The 21,146-nt window shown below is 31.7% G+C and overlaps 1 protein-coding gene across 1 annotated transcript; it reads right to left on the bottom strand.

Moving 5' to 3' along the window:
* Positions 1-260: 260 nt before the first annotated feature.
* On the bottom strand, positions 261-3,370 carry LOC132602077 (uncharacterized). Its single transcript, XM_060315097.1, has 3 exons — positions 3,214-3,370; positions 1,296-1,433; positions 261-680 (listed from the first exon to the last, which is right to left on the bottom strand). Exons 1-3 carry the CDS (start codon positions 3,295-3,297, stop codon positions 549-551), a joined length of 354 nt encoding a protein of 117 aa, XP_060171080.1. The 5' UTR covers positions 3,298-3,370; the 3' UTR covers positions 261-548.
* Positions 3,371-21,146: the final 17,776 nt, after the last annotated feature.

The following is a 21,146-nucleotide window of genomic DNA, read 5'->3' as shown; positions in this document are numbered from 1 at the left end:
GGAACCCATACCAAAAGAAGCTCAAAGGGAGCTCTTCTTGCTAGGGATTCTTGCTTCGAAGTTTCTTATTGTTCAAACCAAGAATCATCAAACAAATTTACCACGACAATGATTAGCACATTCGCTTATCACTTCCTTAGGGGCCAAGCATTAAACCCCTGCGAGAAGTTCAAGCCAAACCAATTGGCGGAATTACTTCAAACCTTTTAAGAACAGTCTTTAGTCCCCTCTCAAAGAGAACTGAAGAGAGAATGAGAAAATCCAATAAACTACTAAGTTTCACTAATCAAGACTTATTACTAACCATTCACATGAAAACATAATAGATAAAAAGCCAGCGCAATAAGATGGTGAAAATCCAATAAGCATGTTATTGCTTTTGTAAACCACACATACACAATTCATTGCTCCTCACCTACCAATTTTACTTTTTACAACTACTCATGATGTAATTGAAAGTTTCCCATCACTATACAAACGCAAAATTTTACCAAAGACCAATGTCGAGAAACCACTTGTCGATATCCAGAATAGCCACAAATGTGCTATCAACAAGAACAAGGGGGTTTGAAAGTATAAGGCTGTGGAAGTGACAACGGACCTCTCCTTGATTGATCATTATCATCCAAAAGTCTCTGAACTTTCTTCTTAGAACAGTACTGCCTATCAAAATGCTTCACCTATCAGACAAAACACATACTAATTAATAAACCTAAAACACCAGGGTATAATCCCAGAAAGTTAATATGTTTATTAGTTTGTTACACTGCAAAGATATTTGAAAAATGAAGGAAACTGAGTTCTTTGTTCTAAACTTTACTTTATTTTAAGGCAATCTGAAGAAATGCATTTTCTATCAACTTTCTCAACACCCAATAAAGTCCTCCAGAAAACTAGGAACCGTTTGGCCATAAAAGTTATTCAATTTTTCCGGAATATTTAGTCACTTTATTTGAAAATCAGTGTTTGGCCATGAAAATCGAACTTGAAGTTGTATTTCAAATTCGGAAAACAGCTTATAACCTGTTTTCCAACTCAACTTTCACTTCCAAAGTTACATTTAAGTACATTCAAGCATGAACATTATTCCGAATATTCTTAGCAAAGTGAAAATATTTGGAATCTACGGCCAAACGCCTACTAAAACCCACCACTTCAATCAACCAATCCATCACGCATCAATCCCAAACTATTTGGATTAGACTAGCTAACTGAACTATTTATATCCATCCATTTCATTCCAAAACAAATTAAAATTCAACATTCTTAACGTCGTTGAGATTAAAAGAACTTACCCAAGTTGGTCTGCATTGCTTCACATATTCCTGCCTAGTTTTCTTGCAGTCAACTGGGTATAACAGCCCGACAGTCGCGATTTCAGTAGGCTTCTTGTTTGCTTCTTTCTCCAGGCATGAGTAAAATGCATCTCTCGCCTTCAAACCACAAAATTCACTCCCTTCTATTAGCTTTATCAATATCAATCATAATTCATATAAACATCAAAATAAAAAAATTACTACAGCAGGTCCAACAGAATCCAGTGGTTTCAAGTTTCAACTCGTAATCACACACACAGACACGGCATTGATAGAATCATAGAATGCATGTCTCGCCTTCAAACCACAAATTCACTCCCTTCTATTAGCTTTATATATCAAAAATTGATCATAATTCATATGAACATTTAAAAAAAAAAAAAAAAAAAAAAAAAAGGTCCAACCGAATCCAGTGATTTCAGCTCGTAATCACACACACATCCAGGGAATGCATCTCTCGCCTTCAAATCACAAATTCACTCCGTTCTATTAGCTTAATGGAAGATGATCATAATTCATATGATCATCAAAATAAGACAAAAAACTTACAGCAGGTCCAACCGAAATCAGTGGTTTCAGCTCGTAATCACACACACACACATCCAGGCATAGATAGAATGCATCTCTCGCCTTAAAACCACAAATTCACTCCCTTCTATTAGCCTAATCAGATACTGATCCTAATTCATATAAACATTTAAAAAAAAAAAATTACTACAGCAGGGCCAACTTAATCACGCTCGTAATCACACGCGAAAGCATCCGGGCATAGATAGAATGCATCTCTCACCTTCAAACCTTAAATTCACTCCTTTCTATTAGCTTTATATCAAAATTGATAATAGTTCATACGAACATCAAAATAAAACAAAAGAAATTACTACAGACGGTCCAACAGAACTCAGTGATCATAAATCTCACACACACACATATACTCACTCCGTCCCAATTTATGTGGCACCTTTCGAATTTTGAGAGTCAAACAATTTTTTTTTTTTACTGCAATTTTTTCATATGCCTTTTGAAAATTTTCAATATTTAATTATTGTGACTTATACTACTTCTTACGTAGTTTCCAAACATGTAAATTTTATAAAAACCTAAAGATTATATGCTCGAAGTCATGGTCAAAATAAAACAGTTTGACTCTCGAAATTTCAACTGTGCCACATAAATTGCGACAGAGGGAGTATTTATCAAAATTGATCATAATTCACAGACAAAAAAAAAAAAATCTTCCAACACACACACACCAAAGTAGTCTTTTTAGTCCCTCAGTTATGGATAAATTATCATTTTAGTCCTTATGATATTGGACTAAGCACATTAAACCTTCAACTAATTGATCGTGCCCTTTCGATCCGTTTCCTTGTGAATATTCACAAATTTACCATAATCATTAACCATTTCATAGCTTAATTATTCACGTGTCAGGTTAAGTTTGTCCAGTTACCCCATATTTAATAGTAAATATAATACTATAAATAGTCAAATGTAATACATTTTCTACATGAGGGAACCAATAACACACGTTTTAACAAATTGAAGTTTAAATATGTTGGATCATATATCACATTAAACCTTTAATTAATTGAATTGTGCACTTTTGATCCCTTTACTCGTGAATATTCACAAATTTACCATAATTATTAACCATTTTATAGGTTAATTACTCACGTGTTACGTTAACTTTGTTACTCCATATTGGACTATAATATAATACTACAAAAATAGTCAAATGTAATACATTTTCTACGTGAGAGGACCAATAACATATGTTTAAATTAATTGAAAGTTAAATATGCTGAATCATATATCACAAGGACGAAAAGCAGAGATTACAATAACTTAAGGACCAAAAATAGAATTTACAATAACTTAAGGACCTAAAGTGTACCTTGTAGCAAGAAATTCTAGCTTTAGTGAGAACATCAGTGTGGATTTTGTCAGTAATTTGTGATGTATAAGCTTCCAATGCCATTTTTAAACTGCAAATTCGAATAACTGTAAAAAAAAAATACGTATTCTATTTGGTGTTTAAGTAGAGTTTTTTTTTCCTTGAAGAACAAGCTAGAATGTTGGATTAGAAGCTAATACAGGCCAAATAACTGGGCTGGATTATTATTAAAAGCTTAATGGGCCTATGTAGTTGGGCCACTTGGGTTGAACTATTTGAACCAAACAAATATCACGAGCCTTTGAAGAAATTGCACGGTTCGTCCTTCATTTTAAAAAAAAAAAAAAAAAAATTACAAGGCAAGGCTTCGCGAAAATTCTGTCTTATAAGGCAGAATTTAGTTATGCCTTACAGAGTTTGCCTTGCGAGATTTTACAAGGCGATTTTTTTTTTGAACTACTTTTGTCTGAATAGGCCTAATTTTGCTCCAAGTTCTACCTTGCAATTTTTTTATTTTTTTTTGGACTGAGCCAGGTTCGAACCCAAAACCTCGGGGTATTTTAAGCGAAGGACAAAATTTAAAAACCAACAATTTGAGGGACAAAATTTTAAAGGTCACCCCCGAATAAGGCAATCGTGCAAATTGACCTTTGTTCTTCAAATGGGTTAGTCTTTAATTTTCTCCCTTCAAAATTGAACTTATGCTTAGCGAGGCATAAATTCTTTAAGTGTTCCGTCATATCTTGTGAGATATTATGATGCGAAAATATAATCTATGCCTTGCGAAAAGTTGTTTGTTTTGAGGGGAAAAAATTAAAGACCGGCACAAAATGGGACGAAACTGCAAATGACCCATTACATCCTTAGTCAAGGTATTAGACTTATGAACATTTATTCTCTTATCCCACTAATAATATTCACATTTATTCTCTTATTCTTATCTTTATCCTTTATTTTCTCATTTCTCTTTCTTCTTTAACTAAAATACACCCAATTATTTTTAATTCTCTCTCTTATTCAATTAACTTATACACCGTAATTACTTATGAAATTTCACACTCCTAAATCTCAATACCCATTTTTACTAATTTTTTGTTGTTCCGACTCTTTGCTACTACTTTACATTGAGCATCCACAAATAAAAAATAATACGTACAATATACAAAATATAATTTATTATACAGTGTATAATAAAATTATATGAGTATATAAAATTTCATATATTGTGTATAATCAAATTATACGAGTTATATCTAAATTATTATAATAGGTGTAATAAAATATACTAATATTATTCTATGTATAATATTTTTATTATACTACGTATAATAAAAATCGCAAGTCATATCCAAAACAAGCCATGAACACTTAAACTATTGTACTTGTGTTCAATATCCCATCCTCATCATGTTCAATCAAAGCTACGATTTTATTTTTCATGGATATATGAACAATGAAAGGAGACTAGAATAAGAAGAAGTAGAAAAGGTAAAAAGAAAAATGCTGGGAAAATTTTATTCAAAATATGGAGGAAGTATGAAACGGTAAAAAAGTAGTTACAAGTATATGCATGAACAAAAAATCAGGGATTGACTTTATTCATGTGGAAATGGTTTTCATATAAATAGCAATTTGGTTTATTATAAAAAGTTTTACCTGCCATGTAATGTTCATTTAATTTACTTGCTAAGAGAATGTAAATATTATTATATCATTGTCTACTTAAGTTTTTTTCCCTATTTATCACTTTCATCACTTCTATTCAAATAAAAATATATAATTACATATTTATAAAATTTGCTTAATCACCAAAGTATTTTTCTACACTCGATACTAATCAATTACTTTCTTCATCCCAAAATAAGTGTCACTTTAGCTCATTTTACATTCATTAACAAAAACAACAAATATAAGGTACTCCATCCATTCCATAATAAGTGGGTTTTAAGCTCATGAACACCCCTTAAGAAATTGCTCACTCCTAGAAAAGTAGGTGTTTTTACTAACTTACCCCTAATCAAGTTTTACTACTTTTAGAAAAAGAAAAGGTAGTTAATGAATATTAACTATTTAAATAAGGATAATCTTGGAAGAATCAGCCCAAAGTCTTCTTGAAATCCTAAAGCACCACTTATTTTGGAAAAAAATTAAAATGCCTAAAACACCACTTATTATGGCTTGGATGGAGTATAATTTACTAAGTTAACCCTATTTAAGTATTTATTAGATGTTTCTTGAGAAATGAACACTATTAAGAAAAAATAGTTCTTTAATATATGGTATAGTTGGAGAAAATTATTTTTTCCTGTATTTTCTAAAGCAACACTTATTTTAGAATAATCTTTTTCGCTAAAGTGTCACTTATTTCAAGACGAATAGAGTATATCTAATCAACTAACTCAAACACGCTCTAAGAGTCACGAGGGGATTCAAGGAGTTGAAAACTTTCGGATTGTAGTAGTTCGTCAATTCCATTGAGACCTATAAAAATATGAGATTTATAATTTTGAAAATAAAATAAGTTAATCGATAGATATGTAAATACTTTTTTTTACAGAAACAATATTATATCTTAAACTTAAAAAATGTAGTGGTGGTGGTTGCTATCAGATATCCGCATTTGTTGGCGAAAAGTCTCAATCAAATTTCTTAACGTCTCCCCTCCAAAATTGTCGGTTAAATCACAAGTCTTCTAGTGGCTCCCTCCAAATTTTTTAATTTTATTTTATGATTTTGTGTTTTCTAATCTTTTAACTCTTAAGACTTTCATATATCCAATTTTTTTGTCGTGTCAAATGACTTTTTCAATGATGAAATAATTTGGCATTTGACACATTATTCTAAAATGCTCCATCCACAATGTATTGATGATATCAAATTTGAAGAAATCTCTCGTTTGTTCGCCCATTATTTGACAATGATGTCACGACAACAGTAAGTATATAATCTGAATTCAACTACACATGTAATGATTATCAAGATACTCCCTCCGTCTTATAATAAGTGTCACTTTAGATAAAAACATAATAAGTGTCACTTTAGACAAAAAAAAATTATCTCATAATAAGCGTCACTTTAGAAAATCAAGACATAAATTTGTTAGTTTTTTCCAATTCTACTCTTAGACAAAAACTAACAAGTTAAAGTAACATCTAAATGATGATTGGAAAAACCACATAGTAACTTGATATTATTGGATTTTCCAATGTCAAAAGGTTCACTACTTGTGTAAGCTCTAATCAAGAGGAAAAATATTTTATTTTTATTATATAGGGGTTATTTAGTAAACTTCACATTGCATTGTTGGTTTTTAATATGCGCGTTTTTGGCTAAAATGACACTTATTATAGAACGGAGGGAGTATTATTTTTAGATTCAAACACCAGTTAATTAAACTATATTTTCACAGAATCTAAATTTATTTTGATTATCTTAGTTTTAAAGTAATAAAACATAATTTCCGTTTATATAATTAGTAATATTGTCTACAAAATATTAGAGAATTTTTTAAATTTACATGGTATTAATTATATAAATTGTTTCTTTGATGAATTGCAATCTAAAAGCTAATGGTGATGGAGCTCGCAGCGATAGTGTTGGCAAGTGATTAGTGGTGGTGTTTGTACGATGGATGTGGTGGTAGAGGCGCGTTGGTGGTATGACTGGTGGTAACGGTGATCGGGATATTAATAGCGCGGTAGAAGTGGTTGATACAGTGTCCAGGGTTTGGCGACTTACCCATTCAGTGACTTTGGCACTGGACGTTTCCAAAATGGGGACTATCGGGTAAATTCAATATAATAGACGCCTGTTGGCATTCCAGTCTTCCTTCTCCTTTCAGGACTTATCCGAAAGAGAATTCAGTACTTCTTGATCGTGAATATTTGAACTGGTTGTTTGTTGTTCAAGAATTTTTGTTTGGTCATGGTTGTGTGGCGGAGGTGTGTTAAATTAAGATGGTTGATAGAAATAGTATGTTACGTTCTGGATGTGATTGATTGACATTGATGATGATGGTCGGTGGTGATAATAAATAGAATAGAGGTAAAATATCTATTCTCATGAATCTTTGAAGTGAACATATTAATAATTTAAGACTCTGTATAAAATTTAAACGTCGAATTATAAAAGCTAATAAGTGATTGCAAAAGAAAAAATGAAAATAATTTAGATGTTTTTGAAAGCTTAATGGAGTTCAATGCTATCTTTTTTTCTTTTATACTTTGCTCTATTGACAATGATTCTATGGGGATGATGTACTCTAGATAATTTAAGCTATGTACTAAACTTTAGTTAATTAATATTAATATCTTTCGGCCATAAATTAAATTTGGGTCACACAGACCCTTTAAATAACAGAAATGATTAAAGCTCTCAAGTCTCAATTACCCATAAAACAGTAAGAAAATATTTTTAAAATGTCCTCGAAGGTGGAGCTAATCACTAATTTTCTTGATTACCGCCCCGCCTGGTTGCCAGGAACCTGGCTTATCACTACCTTTAGTAAAGTGCTGGCCGTTAAATCACTTTAACAATTTTTTATTTCACAAAAGGAAAACGCATGCCCCCCCTGTTTTAGAAATCCTTTCCTTTTTTGATTACAAAGTTCTCGGAGTCCGGAAACAAAATGCCTCAAAAAATAAATCATGTGGAATCAAAATATCTCAATAAAAAAAAAGTGATAAAAATATCTTTAGCGCAGTAATTTACTACACTAAAGCAGCTTACGGAGACGGAGCCTTTAACTGCTTTAGCGTAGTATTTTACTGCGTTATAGAAGTAGTTAAAAAAAAAAAATCAATAACGCAGTAAAATACTGCGTTATAGAAACAGTACCAAAAAGAAAAAAAATTGGCCAACTTTATTTTTTGCAACACTTAGTGTTTTTTTTCCATACTTTGACCAATGATTAGTCGTGTGTCAAGACTCCGAAACGTCAATATTTTATATAAAACCTGATTTTTTTTCTGCGTACAATAATGTAGGCTCAATACATCAAGGATACGTAAACGTTCAGATCGTCATTTTAGGGGTTGAAAAGGTGCCCAAAGTAAGTTTTGTTTGAAAAAACTCAGTGTTTGACTGTAAGGTTATTTTAATCAACTTTATTTGTCGAGAAAATTAGTCAGCTTTATTTTCAAAAATTGAAACCGCAGAAGTGAAATTGACATTCACAGCTACATTACCCCGCAGAAGTGAAATTGACTAATCATTGGTCAAAGTATGGAAAAAACACTAAGCGCTGCAAAGAAAAGATTTATTAAAATAAGATGTTGCGATCTTTTTATGGAAAAAAACACTAAGTTCCTTAAGCGTGTTATTTTTTAATGCGTAACTTTCTTTCGAATATGTTGCAAAAAAAAAAATCGCGTAAATCGGACGTCCAAGCGCAAAAAACCGCATATATTCGAAATAAAGTTACATTTTAAAAAATAACACACTTAAATCTAAACCCTAAAAATAAAAAACTTTAAGCTAATGACAACAAGTCTTCAAACAAAAATGGACGTCTATGTATATAGAACACTTAAACCTAAAATTTACAAACAAAACTTACTTCGGGCACCTTTTCAACCCCTAAAATGACGATCCGAACGTTTACGTATCCTTGATATATTGAGCCTACATTATTGTACGCAGAAAAAAATATCAGGTTCTAGATAAAATATTGACGTTTCGGAGTCTTGACACGCGACTAATCATTGGTCAAAGTATGGAAAAAAACACTAAGTGTTGCAAAAAATAAAGTTGGCCAATTTTTTTTTTGGTACTGTTTCTATAACGCAGTATTTTACTGCGTTATAGATTTTTTTTTTTAACAGCTTTTATAACTCAGTAAAATACTGCGCTAAAGCAGTTAACGGCTCCGTCTCTGTGAACTGCTTTAGCACAGTAAATTACTGCGCTAAAGATAATTTTATAACATTTTTTTTATTGGGGTATTTTGATTCAAAGTGATTTTTTTTGGGGCATTTTGGTTCCGGACTCCTAGTTCTCGTACCTGCGCGATGCGCGGAAAATTTTGAAGAATATATTTATTGACAAATTGTGATATGGCTTGTTAAGTACATTGGATCATATATTACTTTAACAAAATTCAATTGTCATCTCATTTTTTATTGCAATGTACTTAATAACAAAACCTTTATACAATTAGAAAAGACGGATGATAAGTGCGAACATTTTGTTAGTTCCTTAAATAGATATGGAATTTCTTTTATTTTCTTCATAATTAATTGATCAAAATTATATTATCATTTTTATGGGTGAAATTCATTCTTTTGAACTTTTTAAGTACCTATTTACCCCTCTAAATTATTAATCTTTCTCTTGTTTTCTCTTTTTAATAGCCCTCACATTCAACACGCACGCCCCCCCCCCCCCCCCCCTCCTTTCTTTACCATTAGCAAGAGCTTGTTTCGGTTGCATATCATAAGGAACAATTGTATCAAATACAGTATCCGAAAGTACTGAACATATATTATGGACTTAACTTTAATTATAGAATAAGTGAAGTAGAAATATAAAAAATAAATTTGAACATATAAAATTTTGATAATTGAGCACAATTACATTTTTATTAGAAATTATTAGTATAAGTAATTTTTGATAATAGTAACCAAAACTCAAAATTTCATTTACTTATGAGAATGAAAGAGGACAAAACACCTTTTAAACATATATTAATGCATGTAATATAACAGAATAGTTATTAAAATTAAAGATATGTTTATAACAATTCCCTAATGATTCGATATTGTACTTTAAATGACTTTCAGAAAATGATGAGTTTATTACACTATTAACATATCATTTCAAATTCAATTTTGGCTTTTATATATATTTATATTCTTATGCTTAAATTTTACATTATCGGCAAAAGCTATCACATTCTTTTTAATTTAAAAGACAAATAAATATGTTATAGGCAACACAATCGTTATCCCCTCACCCCCACTCCCACGCCACCCCCCACTGATTTGTTTCCACGCCTGATAATGCCCTATCCCTATTCCCTGCTGCTATCTTATTTTTGTTTTTCATCATGTTAATGTTTTTATTCCTTAAGTTATTTTATAAATTCATTTTATAATTTTTCAATTTTAATTTAGTGTTGATAGTTTTAATCTTTTAATTTCAAAACAGTTTTTTCAATTTGCTGCTGCTCTTATGTTCGTTTTTTTTTTTTTCATTTTAAAAGATGCTTCTTTAAGATGATAATTACCACATAAAAAAGAACTAAACCTTTATATAAATTATCATATATATATATATCAAATTCTAATGTTCAAATATTTTTATCTTTCAATTCATATTTAAATCAAGTATTTTATTTTATTTTTCATTTCAGATCAAATTCAATTTTATTTATCTAAATTCAAAAACTTATATTACAATTCTTATTAACCTTAAAGTTGGAGGTGAAGGGTGTATATTTTTCACAAAACTAAAAATATACACCCTTCACCTCCAACTTTAAGGTTTTGGGTACGAGTCACCAAGGGTAGAGGCGAAGCCAGAATTCGAAGCTTGTGGGTTCGAGATTCTAATTCATTTAAGTTACTGGGTTCTAAATTAACAATTTATACATATTCAATGAATTTTTCAACACAAATACAAATACAAAGTTTAGACTAAAGTTACTGGGTTTAGCCGAACACCCGAATACTATGCTAGCTCCGTCCCTAACCAAGGTGTAACACCCCGTACCTTGGAACTAAGTTTAGACTCATATCATTAGAGTTTTAGTGGAAAAACTGAAGGTTTGAACGTTTTGCGAAAATGGTTGATAGGCCTACTTCGGGCAGCCATAAATCCTTGATTAGTTGGGAATTTGGGAAAGTACCCTTAATGAAAGTTGTAGTATGTAGAAATACATTTCTAACGATATAAGGACCAAGCCAATCAGAGATCGGACCAAGGAGATATGATCGTCTCAATATGGCTAATAGTAAGGCACTTAAAATTCTATAGAATCGGCTAAGTTTTCGATAAGTCTGACTTCCAGTCAAATTTAGTGAAAATCCATTGGGAATTTGAAGAAACTTAAAACACGAAAGTTGTATCCCTCTGAAATAGCTTTCCAACGGTATATTGTGGAGCCCAAACAGAGTTCTGTACAAGAAGTTATGACCATTTTACCGAACACTGCGTAGAACCAACACACGCCACATTTCTGGGCGCGTGGGGGCGCGTGCGATGTCCCCGCATCGCAGGCCGATCGCTCAAATCTGAGTATCGACCTGCAGAATGTCGCGCGATGATCCCGCATCGCGGAACCATCGCGTAACAGGTCGGGTTCGGGTCAAAAAGTCGGGATTTCGCATTTTAAGTTATATTTAAGCTTGGGGTTTATTTTCCTAACACCCCTAGTCACGAAAAATTACCCTAAAGTCAGGAAGAACAAGTCCCAAGCCTCAAGAACCCTACAAGGTAAGTTTTATCATGATTTTAGGTTGAATTCAAGTCCCTAATCTCTTTCTAACTTAAGTAAACCCTTCTAATCATTCCAAGTCAATTCTAATATATATCCTTGTAATCTAAGCAAGAAATCATTGTTCATAAACTAGGGTTTGGAAAACCCATCTCAAGGTTCAAGAATTCAAGATTTTGGAAATCTTTAATTCAAGTTTGGAGCATTACCAGGTATGTAGAGTTGCTATCTACGTGTGGGAACATCATTGTTCTTCCCCACGCCTCCTAATCCATAAAGTATGAAACTTTACAAAACTAGGGTTTCTATTCTATACTATGCTCATGATAACCCTAGGTCTATGTCCATGATTATATTATGTATAAATTATTATAATTCCATCATTGAATTCTTAATATTTCTTTATGATTATTGAGAATCCGTCCGTAATCCATGAAAACCCGTGTCTCGTATTCCATGGGTTCTTACATGCATGTTTTTAAATAAAAATGATTATTTCATGAATATCCTACATGTCTACAAGTTTTCATGCAACTATATTATATAATTACTTTCATGCTATGATACAAGATACATACATACTAAATACAAGTTATTTCATGAAACCATATTTACAAGTTATTTCATGAAACCATGTTTACAAGTTATTTCGTGAAATCATGATTGCAAGACAAGTACAAGTTAATTCACGAAAATCATAGGTTTCTTAGCCAACTATATTATGTTCATGTTTTTGGGAGTTGCACGAATTACCGAGAAGGCTCAGATAGCCTGAAACTACGTAGCCACCGTAGGACAAGGATCGCTCTGCCCAGATAGGACGATACCTTAATTTTACACTGAATGGATCTATCAGGCACGTTACCACCTTATACCCTGGCAAGGTATGAGGGTTCTACTGGTCCGGCGAGGTACCAGACTCCACGTACCCACGTGGTGATATCACATGTCGGTTTATGAAATGCTCTCTCTCTCTCTCTCTCTCTCTCTCTATATATATATATATATATATATATATATATATATATATATATATATATATATATATATATATATATATATATATATACCAATGCTCATGCTCATGTTCGTGTCCAGGTTTTTAGTTTCAGTTCTTATCATGTTATTCCATGTCCCATGTTATTTCTTTCAGTTGCTTTATATACTAGTACATTGAATGTGCTGACGTCCCCTTTCTATTGCCCGGGGGCCTGCATTTCACGATGCAGGTATTGATTGACAGGACAACAGATTTGCTCGTTAGGACATTGCTCGTATCAGCTTTTGGTGAGCCCCATCTCATTCGGGGTTGTGTATTTACTTCTATTTATGTCAATTATGCATTTAAGGTATGCCGAGGGCCTTGTCCCGGTGAACAGTTTAGCAGACAGATTCGTGTCAGAGGTTTCATAGACTAGTCAGTTGTCATGTTCAGTTGAGTTGGTCTTAATGGCTACATTACCATAATTCCGCATTCATGATATAATAATAATAATAATAATAATAATAATATTTTCAGACTTATGATTATTGAACTCCATGTTTTCACAATTCATGCATGTTTACTTTATATTCCGCATCAGTTCATGTCCTATGTAGACTCAGCAAGTCATGTGGTTCGCTCGGTCACATGCAGCAAGGCACCGAGTGTCGTGTTACGCCCAGGCCATGGTTCGGGGTGTGACACAAGGGAGCAAAAAAAATGAAGCCCTGGTCTACGGAAGGGTAAAAAAAGAACTCCTACCATGCTCTCTTTATCAATTCATGTGATCTATCAATACCTTTTCTACAAGGGAACTGCAGGCCCAACTTTTCGAGTGTGCATAAGGTAAGTAAACCGTAATAGGCACGCCCCGTGTGGTGACCTCGACCGAAAAAGAATGCGGAAGGTTCAAACCTGAAACTCTCCATTTGGGAGATCACATGTTCAACCAACGCGGCCTCCCTTGCAAGCTGCTATCACTAATTGAAGAGGCAAATAACTCATATGTTACCATAGATTTTGTTAGAAAAAGGTCAATTTTACTCTTAAATTATTTAAAATGGGATAATTTTGCCCTGTGTTCTATTTCTAGCACAAAACTTATCTTTATTATTAATCATTTAGCTTAAAATAGGTGAAAACTTTACATGGTGTAAATAACATCTAAGAGGTATTTACCTATAGTGGCGGACCCAGGATTCAATGGTCGTGGGTGCTCACCTTAAAATTAAAAAAAAAATTCTTTGACTGGGATTTGAACTCGGCTCCTTCATGGCTTAGCATAAAGTCTACAACCTTTTAACCAGAGCACTAAGTTCTTTAATTGCTTCTTGGGTGCTATTTATTATATTATATTAAATTTTCAATATTTATTATATGTCTACATAGAGTATCCGCCACGGCTAATAGGTGCTCGAGCACAAAAAATCAATACAGGGGTCCCCCTGTTTACCTACGGTAATTATAATTTAAGTTAATTACATATCACAACTCTTCTATGTATTTAATTACCTATCGTAGTTATACTATATATTTAAAGAAAAATACAAGAAGAATATAACTAGGCATTCTGTTTTAGAACTGAAATGGCAATAAAAGTCACATTCTATCCGCCGAAAAAACTTTTCCTCCACCGCCACTTCCTCCTCCATGTCGCTGTCACCTCTGTTTTTCCACTTCGGGCTTGGCACTGGAAGTGTCAGCGACAAAGGGAGATGCTGAAACCCTAGTTGACTGGACGGTGAAAGCAACAGACCGAGAGACAGGAAATTGTATAGCGGCCTTGGCGACGTGCACATCCAAACGGCAGCGGCGATGACGGAAAAGCCGAAAACGATGGCGGTGGAATGTTCTGTTGATGCGGCTGAGGTAGCGGAAAACCATGGTTGTTGCGGCGGTGCATCGAGGTTGTTCCATTGCGCTGCCCTCCATCAGAACTGGTCGTTTCCTTCTCCAGATCTAGTCAGGTTCCTCTCTAAAGTCCAGCGAAATTCAAAATCCGGCGTCTCCTTCCCCAGGTCTGGCCTGTTTCTTCTCCAAAGTTCGTCGACATCCGAGGTTCGGCCATGGATGATTTGAGTGTACCTCTCAGATTTGAGTGTATTTTATTTCTTATATTTCTCAGATCTTGCCGGATTTTGAGTGTATTCCTAATTTCTTAGGGTAAATACAATGTATTTCTGTATTTTGAAAGAGTTTTTTTTTTTTTTTTTTTGTATTTTCGCTTGTCTTGTTTAAATACAGTGAATCGAATACATTCTATTTTGGCTCGCAACATTTTTTGATACAGCCGAGTTACGTATCTGAATACAGCGGAATACACATTATAGCTGGTAATTAGTAGCTACGAAATATAAATACCTAAACTATAGTTACATCATGTTAGAAGCCTACAAACAATAGTCGTTTACGTAAATTACTCAAAAATGATACCGTCGTTAGCGCAGGAGTATGAGCGAAGCCACAATGGAGCTTTTGGTTTGGCAGAACCCAATAGTTTTAACTAAATCTTGTATTTGTGTTGAAAAATTACTTAATATGTATAAATAATTTATCTAGCAGTTGCCTTTTGTAAAATCCAAATTCATATACTCAAAACCCTAACTCTGTTTCGGCCAAGTACCTCAAAAGTGTTATCTCCCTGGCAATTGCTCTAGGTCGGATGAAAAAATGACCAATTTTACCCCTAATTCCTAAACTACATAAATTGAGATACTTTATGGGAAAATAGCACTCTATGTCTATTTGGAGAAAATATTTACCCGAAATGTCCCATGTTTTTAATATTACCTGGAATGGCTCTTTTATAAATTATTATACACTTTTATACAAGGTTTATATGTACATTGCTTACGGTAAGTGTATAATGTTGTATATCGTGTGTATAAATAGTGTTGCAAAAAAAGAGTTGCCTTGCGGATGTAAATTAAAAATATAGCTACGTGGATTTAAGATTTTATCTGGATTTTATATTATTGAAATTATATATCTTACGTTTCTTATTTTTTAAATAATTTAAACTATTAGTTATAGTAACTTCTAATACCAACTTGTTATAGGTTGTTTTTAAACATACTTTGATAAAAATTTAAATAATCCGATCTTCGAACGTTGAGTCAAGACATAGGGCATTAAAATGAAAAAGAGAAAAAGAAAAGATTAAAATGGAAAACATAAGAAAAAGTACAAGGGATCGTTTGGTATGATGGATAAGAAAAAATAATCTTGGGATAAAAATTTAGTACCATCATATTTCTTCTTTAGTTACTAATCCTCGGATAAGTTATTCCAGAATTAAAAATAGTAATGAGATAAGTTATCCTTGACAGAGGTGAAATAACAATCTCAGGATAAAATAATAAAAATGACACAAAATAACCCTGAGGTCCCTCAAATTCTTTTTCTATTAAATAAAGTGGAGCATATTTTTGTAAATAAATAATTTTTTCTTAAAAATTATGCAATGCATATTACTTTTAATACAACAAATCAAATAATCAATAAAAAATAATACTCATCCTAATATAATTAATCTCACCATAACTAATCCCATCATAACTTATCTTTCGACCAAACGGAAAAAGTGAGATTTTCGTATTAAACAAAATTAATCCTCGGGTGCTGATTTATTTATCATGTCTCCTGGAGTGACGCAGCGCCATAGCTGGTCCAACTTTCGATGACATGTTCATGCGGTGGTCCCACGTCTAACAACGGTCAACAATCATCCACAACAGTCAAATCACAATAGCAAATATTTATAGATATAGGTTTGTTTGGTTCGAGAAATTAAAAAAATCTAATGTTATTAAATAATGTAAAAGATTTGTTAATTGTCTAGTTGTAAGTAGCTCCAAGGCTATAGATAAAGGATTATCTCGAAACGACCAAAGTATTGATGATGATTTTCTAATTTTGCAAAATAGAATGTAATACGATGAGACAAAATGCAATAGAAATAAAGAGAAGGAATGAATTATTTACTCTTAACGAGTAAAGTGAACCCTTTTATTTTGAATCAATTAAATTTTCCCAAGTAGGATCGCACCTATGATCAGTTGCTTAATAGTCGACAGCTCTACTATTAAGCTACCGAAGAACAACAGGAGATTCGAGCGATCTCGTATTATTCAATTCTTGTTTCCAACGCATGACCTGTATGAGCTTGATGCTTCTGTGGAACTCCTGGAGCTTCTAATAATATTCTTTTAGCTATAAAAATGACACTAATTTCTTATTAATTCACCCTCAGAATAATAATACCTTTCTTAATGTAAATATAATTTAACTTAGAACCGTTATTTTACTCTTAATGATAGATTTTATGGCAAGACAAATTTAACTTAAATCACATATTTAAAAGTTTATAATCATAAAATATTATGAAGGGGAGCCTTGGCGTAATTGGTAAAGTTTTTGCCATGTGACCAGGAGGTCACGGGTTCGAGCCGTGGAAACATCCTTTTGCAGAAATGCAAGGTAAGGCTGCGTACAATAGACTCCGTCTTAGACTTTTTCGACTACTTCGAATGTGGTCCGGCCTTTCCCCGGACCCCGCGCATAGCGAGAGCTTAGTGCACCGGACTGCTCTTTTTTAATCATAAAATATTATTATTAATTTAAGATCATAAAGCACAATTTTTGTTAATATTAAGGCCAATCAAACTACACTATATATATTATTAGTTGCTTTGTATAAAAAATTACCCTGGCATAACTACATTAAGAATCTCTTTGTTATAATTTTTTTTCTTAATTATATAATATTTGAAATTATTTGACTCTATTTTTGTAACGTGTGTGATCTATTAAGAAAATATTTCTTATTTTAGATTTTTGTCATTCTCATAGCAAATATGAAATATCAAATTAAGATAGCGTTTGGCCATAGATTTAAAAAAAAATATATATATGGAAAACTTGATTTGGGTGAAGTTTTTCAAATTTTGAAAATGTGTTTGGCCATAGATTTTCAAAACATATTTCACTTTTTGTTTTGAAAAACCTTTAACTATTATTTATACCCATAAGTTTTCAAAACTATCAAGAATACCCAACCATAAAAAACATACATACTTGCTAATCTCAAATTATGCAGAACATGATATTTTAATAACATCTGCTAATCACACACTTACTAGCTACTCCATTTCAAGTTACAATACAAAGATCCATTTTTATCTTCGCAACGAATTTCTACAGTTGGCAGAGCAATTTTCCCTAGGGTTTCTTCTTCTACTGTTTGGGCACAACTTAGCTCATTCACTTTATAGAAAAGAATGATTTAATTGTGGAAACATGGTAGATACAACTTCAAAAGAGGAACATGATAGATAGAATTAATTGAGTTATAAATAGATGAGGCATTTTAATAAAATATAAAAGTTTGGGATAGTTTTTAAAAGTCTTGAAAAGGCCAAAACATAGATCTTGGCTCAAAAATAGGTTTGAACCAGAATTTGAGATTCGAAGATTTGTTTTCAAAATCTGTCAAAATTTTATGGCCAAACAAAGATTTGAAAACAAATCTTCAAAATATGCTCCCAAAATCTGGAGCTAAGCGTTAAACGCTTAAAGATCTCATCTGTCTGTCCATCCATGTGTCTTTTTGCTATAAATCGTGTGAACCAGATGTGTTTGGATGGTCGTTATCTATTTCCACTACAAGACAGTGTATCTATAGCTACGGAATCTAAGCTATGAATTTCAAAATCGTAGCTCTTGCCTAGTAATAGCCACAAAAATTTGAATTTCATAGCTATCTACAAATTTGTAAAATTTCTTAGCCACGAAATCAAATTGACAAAGCTAATTCGTCATTTTTGTTATAATAGCTAACAATCGTGGCAATAACTACCCAAATAGCTACAACTTTATTGCTACAATAAATTTTTATAGCTGATCATAGGCTTTTGCCACGCGATAAAAGTTACCATAGCAATAGTAACCTTTTAGTCGCAATATATTAGTTGAAACAAAGTGTTGTAGCTAAATAAGTATTTTTGCTTCAAGTTATAAAAATTTGTGGCAATAGGTAAATGATATAGCCACATATTCTTTGCTATAGTAAAATTTTGTAGCTAATCATTAATTTTTGCCACAAATTGAAACTTAATATTGCAATAATACCCTTTTAGCCACAAATATTTATGTAAAACAAAATATTGTAGCTAAATAACTCTTTTTGCTTCAAGTTATAAAATATTGTGGCAATATTTAAATGATATAACCACAAATTGTTTGCTATACTTTAGTTTCTTAGTTAATCATTATTTTTTGTCACGAGTTGAAACTTATTGTAGCAACCATAACCTTCTTGTCACAAAAAGTTATTTAAAACAAAATGTTGTTAGCTTAGGTTTTTTTTTTTTTTTTTTTGGCTTCGAGTACTCAACAACCATGGCAATAGTGGCTTAATAGTTACAAGTATTTATCATGGCCATAGATTTATAAAATTTCAGCGCTAATCATGGTTGTTTACAACGAGTTGATATTTAATGTACCAATAGTAATCTTTTTGCCACATTTTATATTTTTCATCATACAATTGTAGTTATCATAAGGGAAGTACTAATATAATGACAATAAATTAGTTGTAACAAAATTTTATAGTTAGATGAATAGTTATAGAACTATTTCTGTACACGTGCTTTCTGAGGGATTTCTACATCATGTATAGGTATAATTGCTTGCATAAACAAGTTCTTATATGATACTCCCTCCGATCCATTTAACTTGTCGTCCTTATTAAAAATAGATGGTCCAAAATAGTTGTCATTTTAAAAAAATTAAGATATGATTAATTTTTTTTCCCACCTTTATCCTCACTCAATAAATGTAGAGAGATATTAATGTTGTCAAAAAGACAATAGTGTTAAATTGAGATCAAATAATAAATAAAAATAATTTTGCCAAATTACCCTTCTAGTCAATATTTTCTTAAGGGGCTTGCAAAAAATATCATACATGTAAAATGGACTTGGGGGAGTATCATAAAATCAAGTATTCATCAATATTCTGAATAAAAGACAAACTCATAAAATACGTGCGAAGAGTAAATTAAAGAGACAAAGTTTATGATAAAACCAACACCATGAGAGATAATACTTTATCGATCTAGTGTAATTAGGGGTGTTAATCGTTCGATCCGATTCGATTTTATAGGGTCTTCCTTGTAAGCTTCAAATATAATTTCAATAATTAAATAGGTGAAATCATATATAATTAATTTTTATTAAGTAATTAATAGAATTTAAACAAAACTTCATGAAGTCTCACTGAACTTCATCTTGATCAAGTGCTTCGAGAATTGTTATTTAACTCAAACATGCTCTATCAGAACAATACCTTTATCAATTTATCAATTTTACAACTTGTAAGTTTTAAATAAATAAGTGATTATATTAATTTTGATTAACTAATTATATCAAACTTAAGCAAAACTTAAATAAGTCTCATTGAAGCTTCATCTTTATCGAGTGTTTCGAGAATTGTTATTTGACTCGAACATGTTCCATCAGAATAATACCTTTATAAAATTAGAGGTGTTAATCATTCGATTCCATTCAGTTTTACAGGGCCTTACTTGTAAATTTCAAATATAATTTTAATAAATAGGTGATTATATCTAATTAATTTTGATTAACTAATTATATCGAATTTGAGCAAAACTTTATGAAGTCCCACTGAAACTTCATCTTAATCAAGTGGTCTGAGAATTGTTATTTTACCCAGACTTGTTCTATCATAATAATACCTTTATAGATCTTGTGCAATTAACAACATTAATTGTTAGATTTACAGCTTGTAAGTTTCAAACATAATTTGAATAAACAAGTGATTATATTAACTTCGATTAGCTAATTAAATCAAATATAAAACTTCAATAGGTCTAATTGAAGCTTCATCTTAATCAAGTATTTCAAGAATGGTTATTTGGCTCGCATATGATCTATTAGAACAATACATTTACCAATTTAGTGTAATTAGATGTGTTCATCATTCGTCTCAATTTCAATTTACAGGATCTTACTTATACGTTTCAAATATTATGTAAATAAATACGTGATTCTATCAAATTACTGATTATATTCAATTTAAATATATAAAACTTCACTAAGCCTCACTCAAATTTTATCTCTGATCAAGTATATCGAGAATTGTCATTTTATTCGGACCTAATCTATCTGAATAATACCTTTCCGATCTACTATTAATTTGAATTAATTAATAATTATTGTTAATATAACTGTAATTAGTTGAACTAAGGATTCATAATTGAATATAGTTATTATAGAAGTGTATCTATACCATAATTTATATCTAATACATATTAACTTTAAATATTTTTTTTCAAAAAATAAAAATAAAATAATGTTCATTGATTAAAGTTACACAATAAATAAGTAAATCTAATACTGTACATCGATTAGCAATTTATAATTACCTAAAGAAAATTCTTATCAAAACTTCTTTTCTGTTGTTATTTTTATTAGGAGGGAAACATGAATTCACAAA

The sequence above is a fragment of the Lycium barbarum genome, chromosome 7, assembly GCF_019175385.1.
Source record: "Lycium barbarum isolate Lr01 chromosome 7, ASM1917538v2, whole genome shotgun sequence".
Taxonomy (NCBI): domain Eukaryota; kingdom Viridiplantae; phylum Streptophyta; class Magnoliopsida; order Solanales; family Solanaceae; genus Lycium; species Lycium barbarum.
This window is presented reverse-complemented; position numbering and strand designations above follow the sequence as displayed.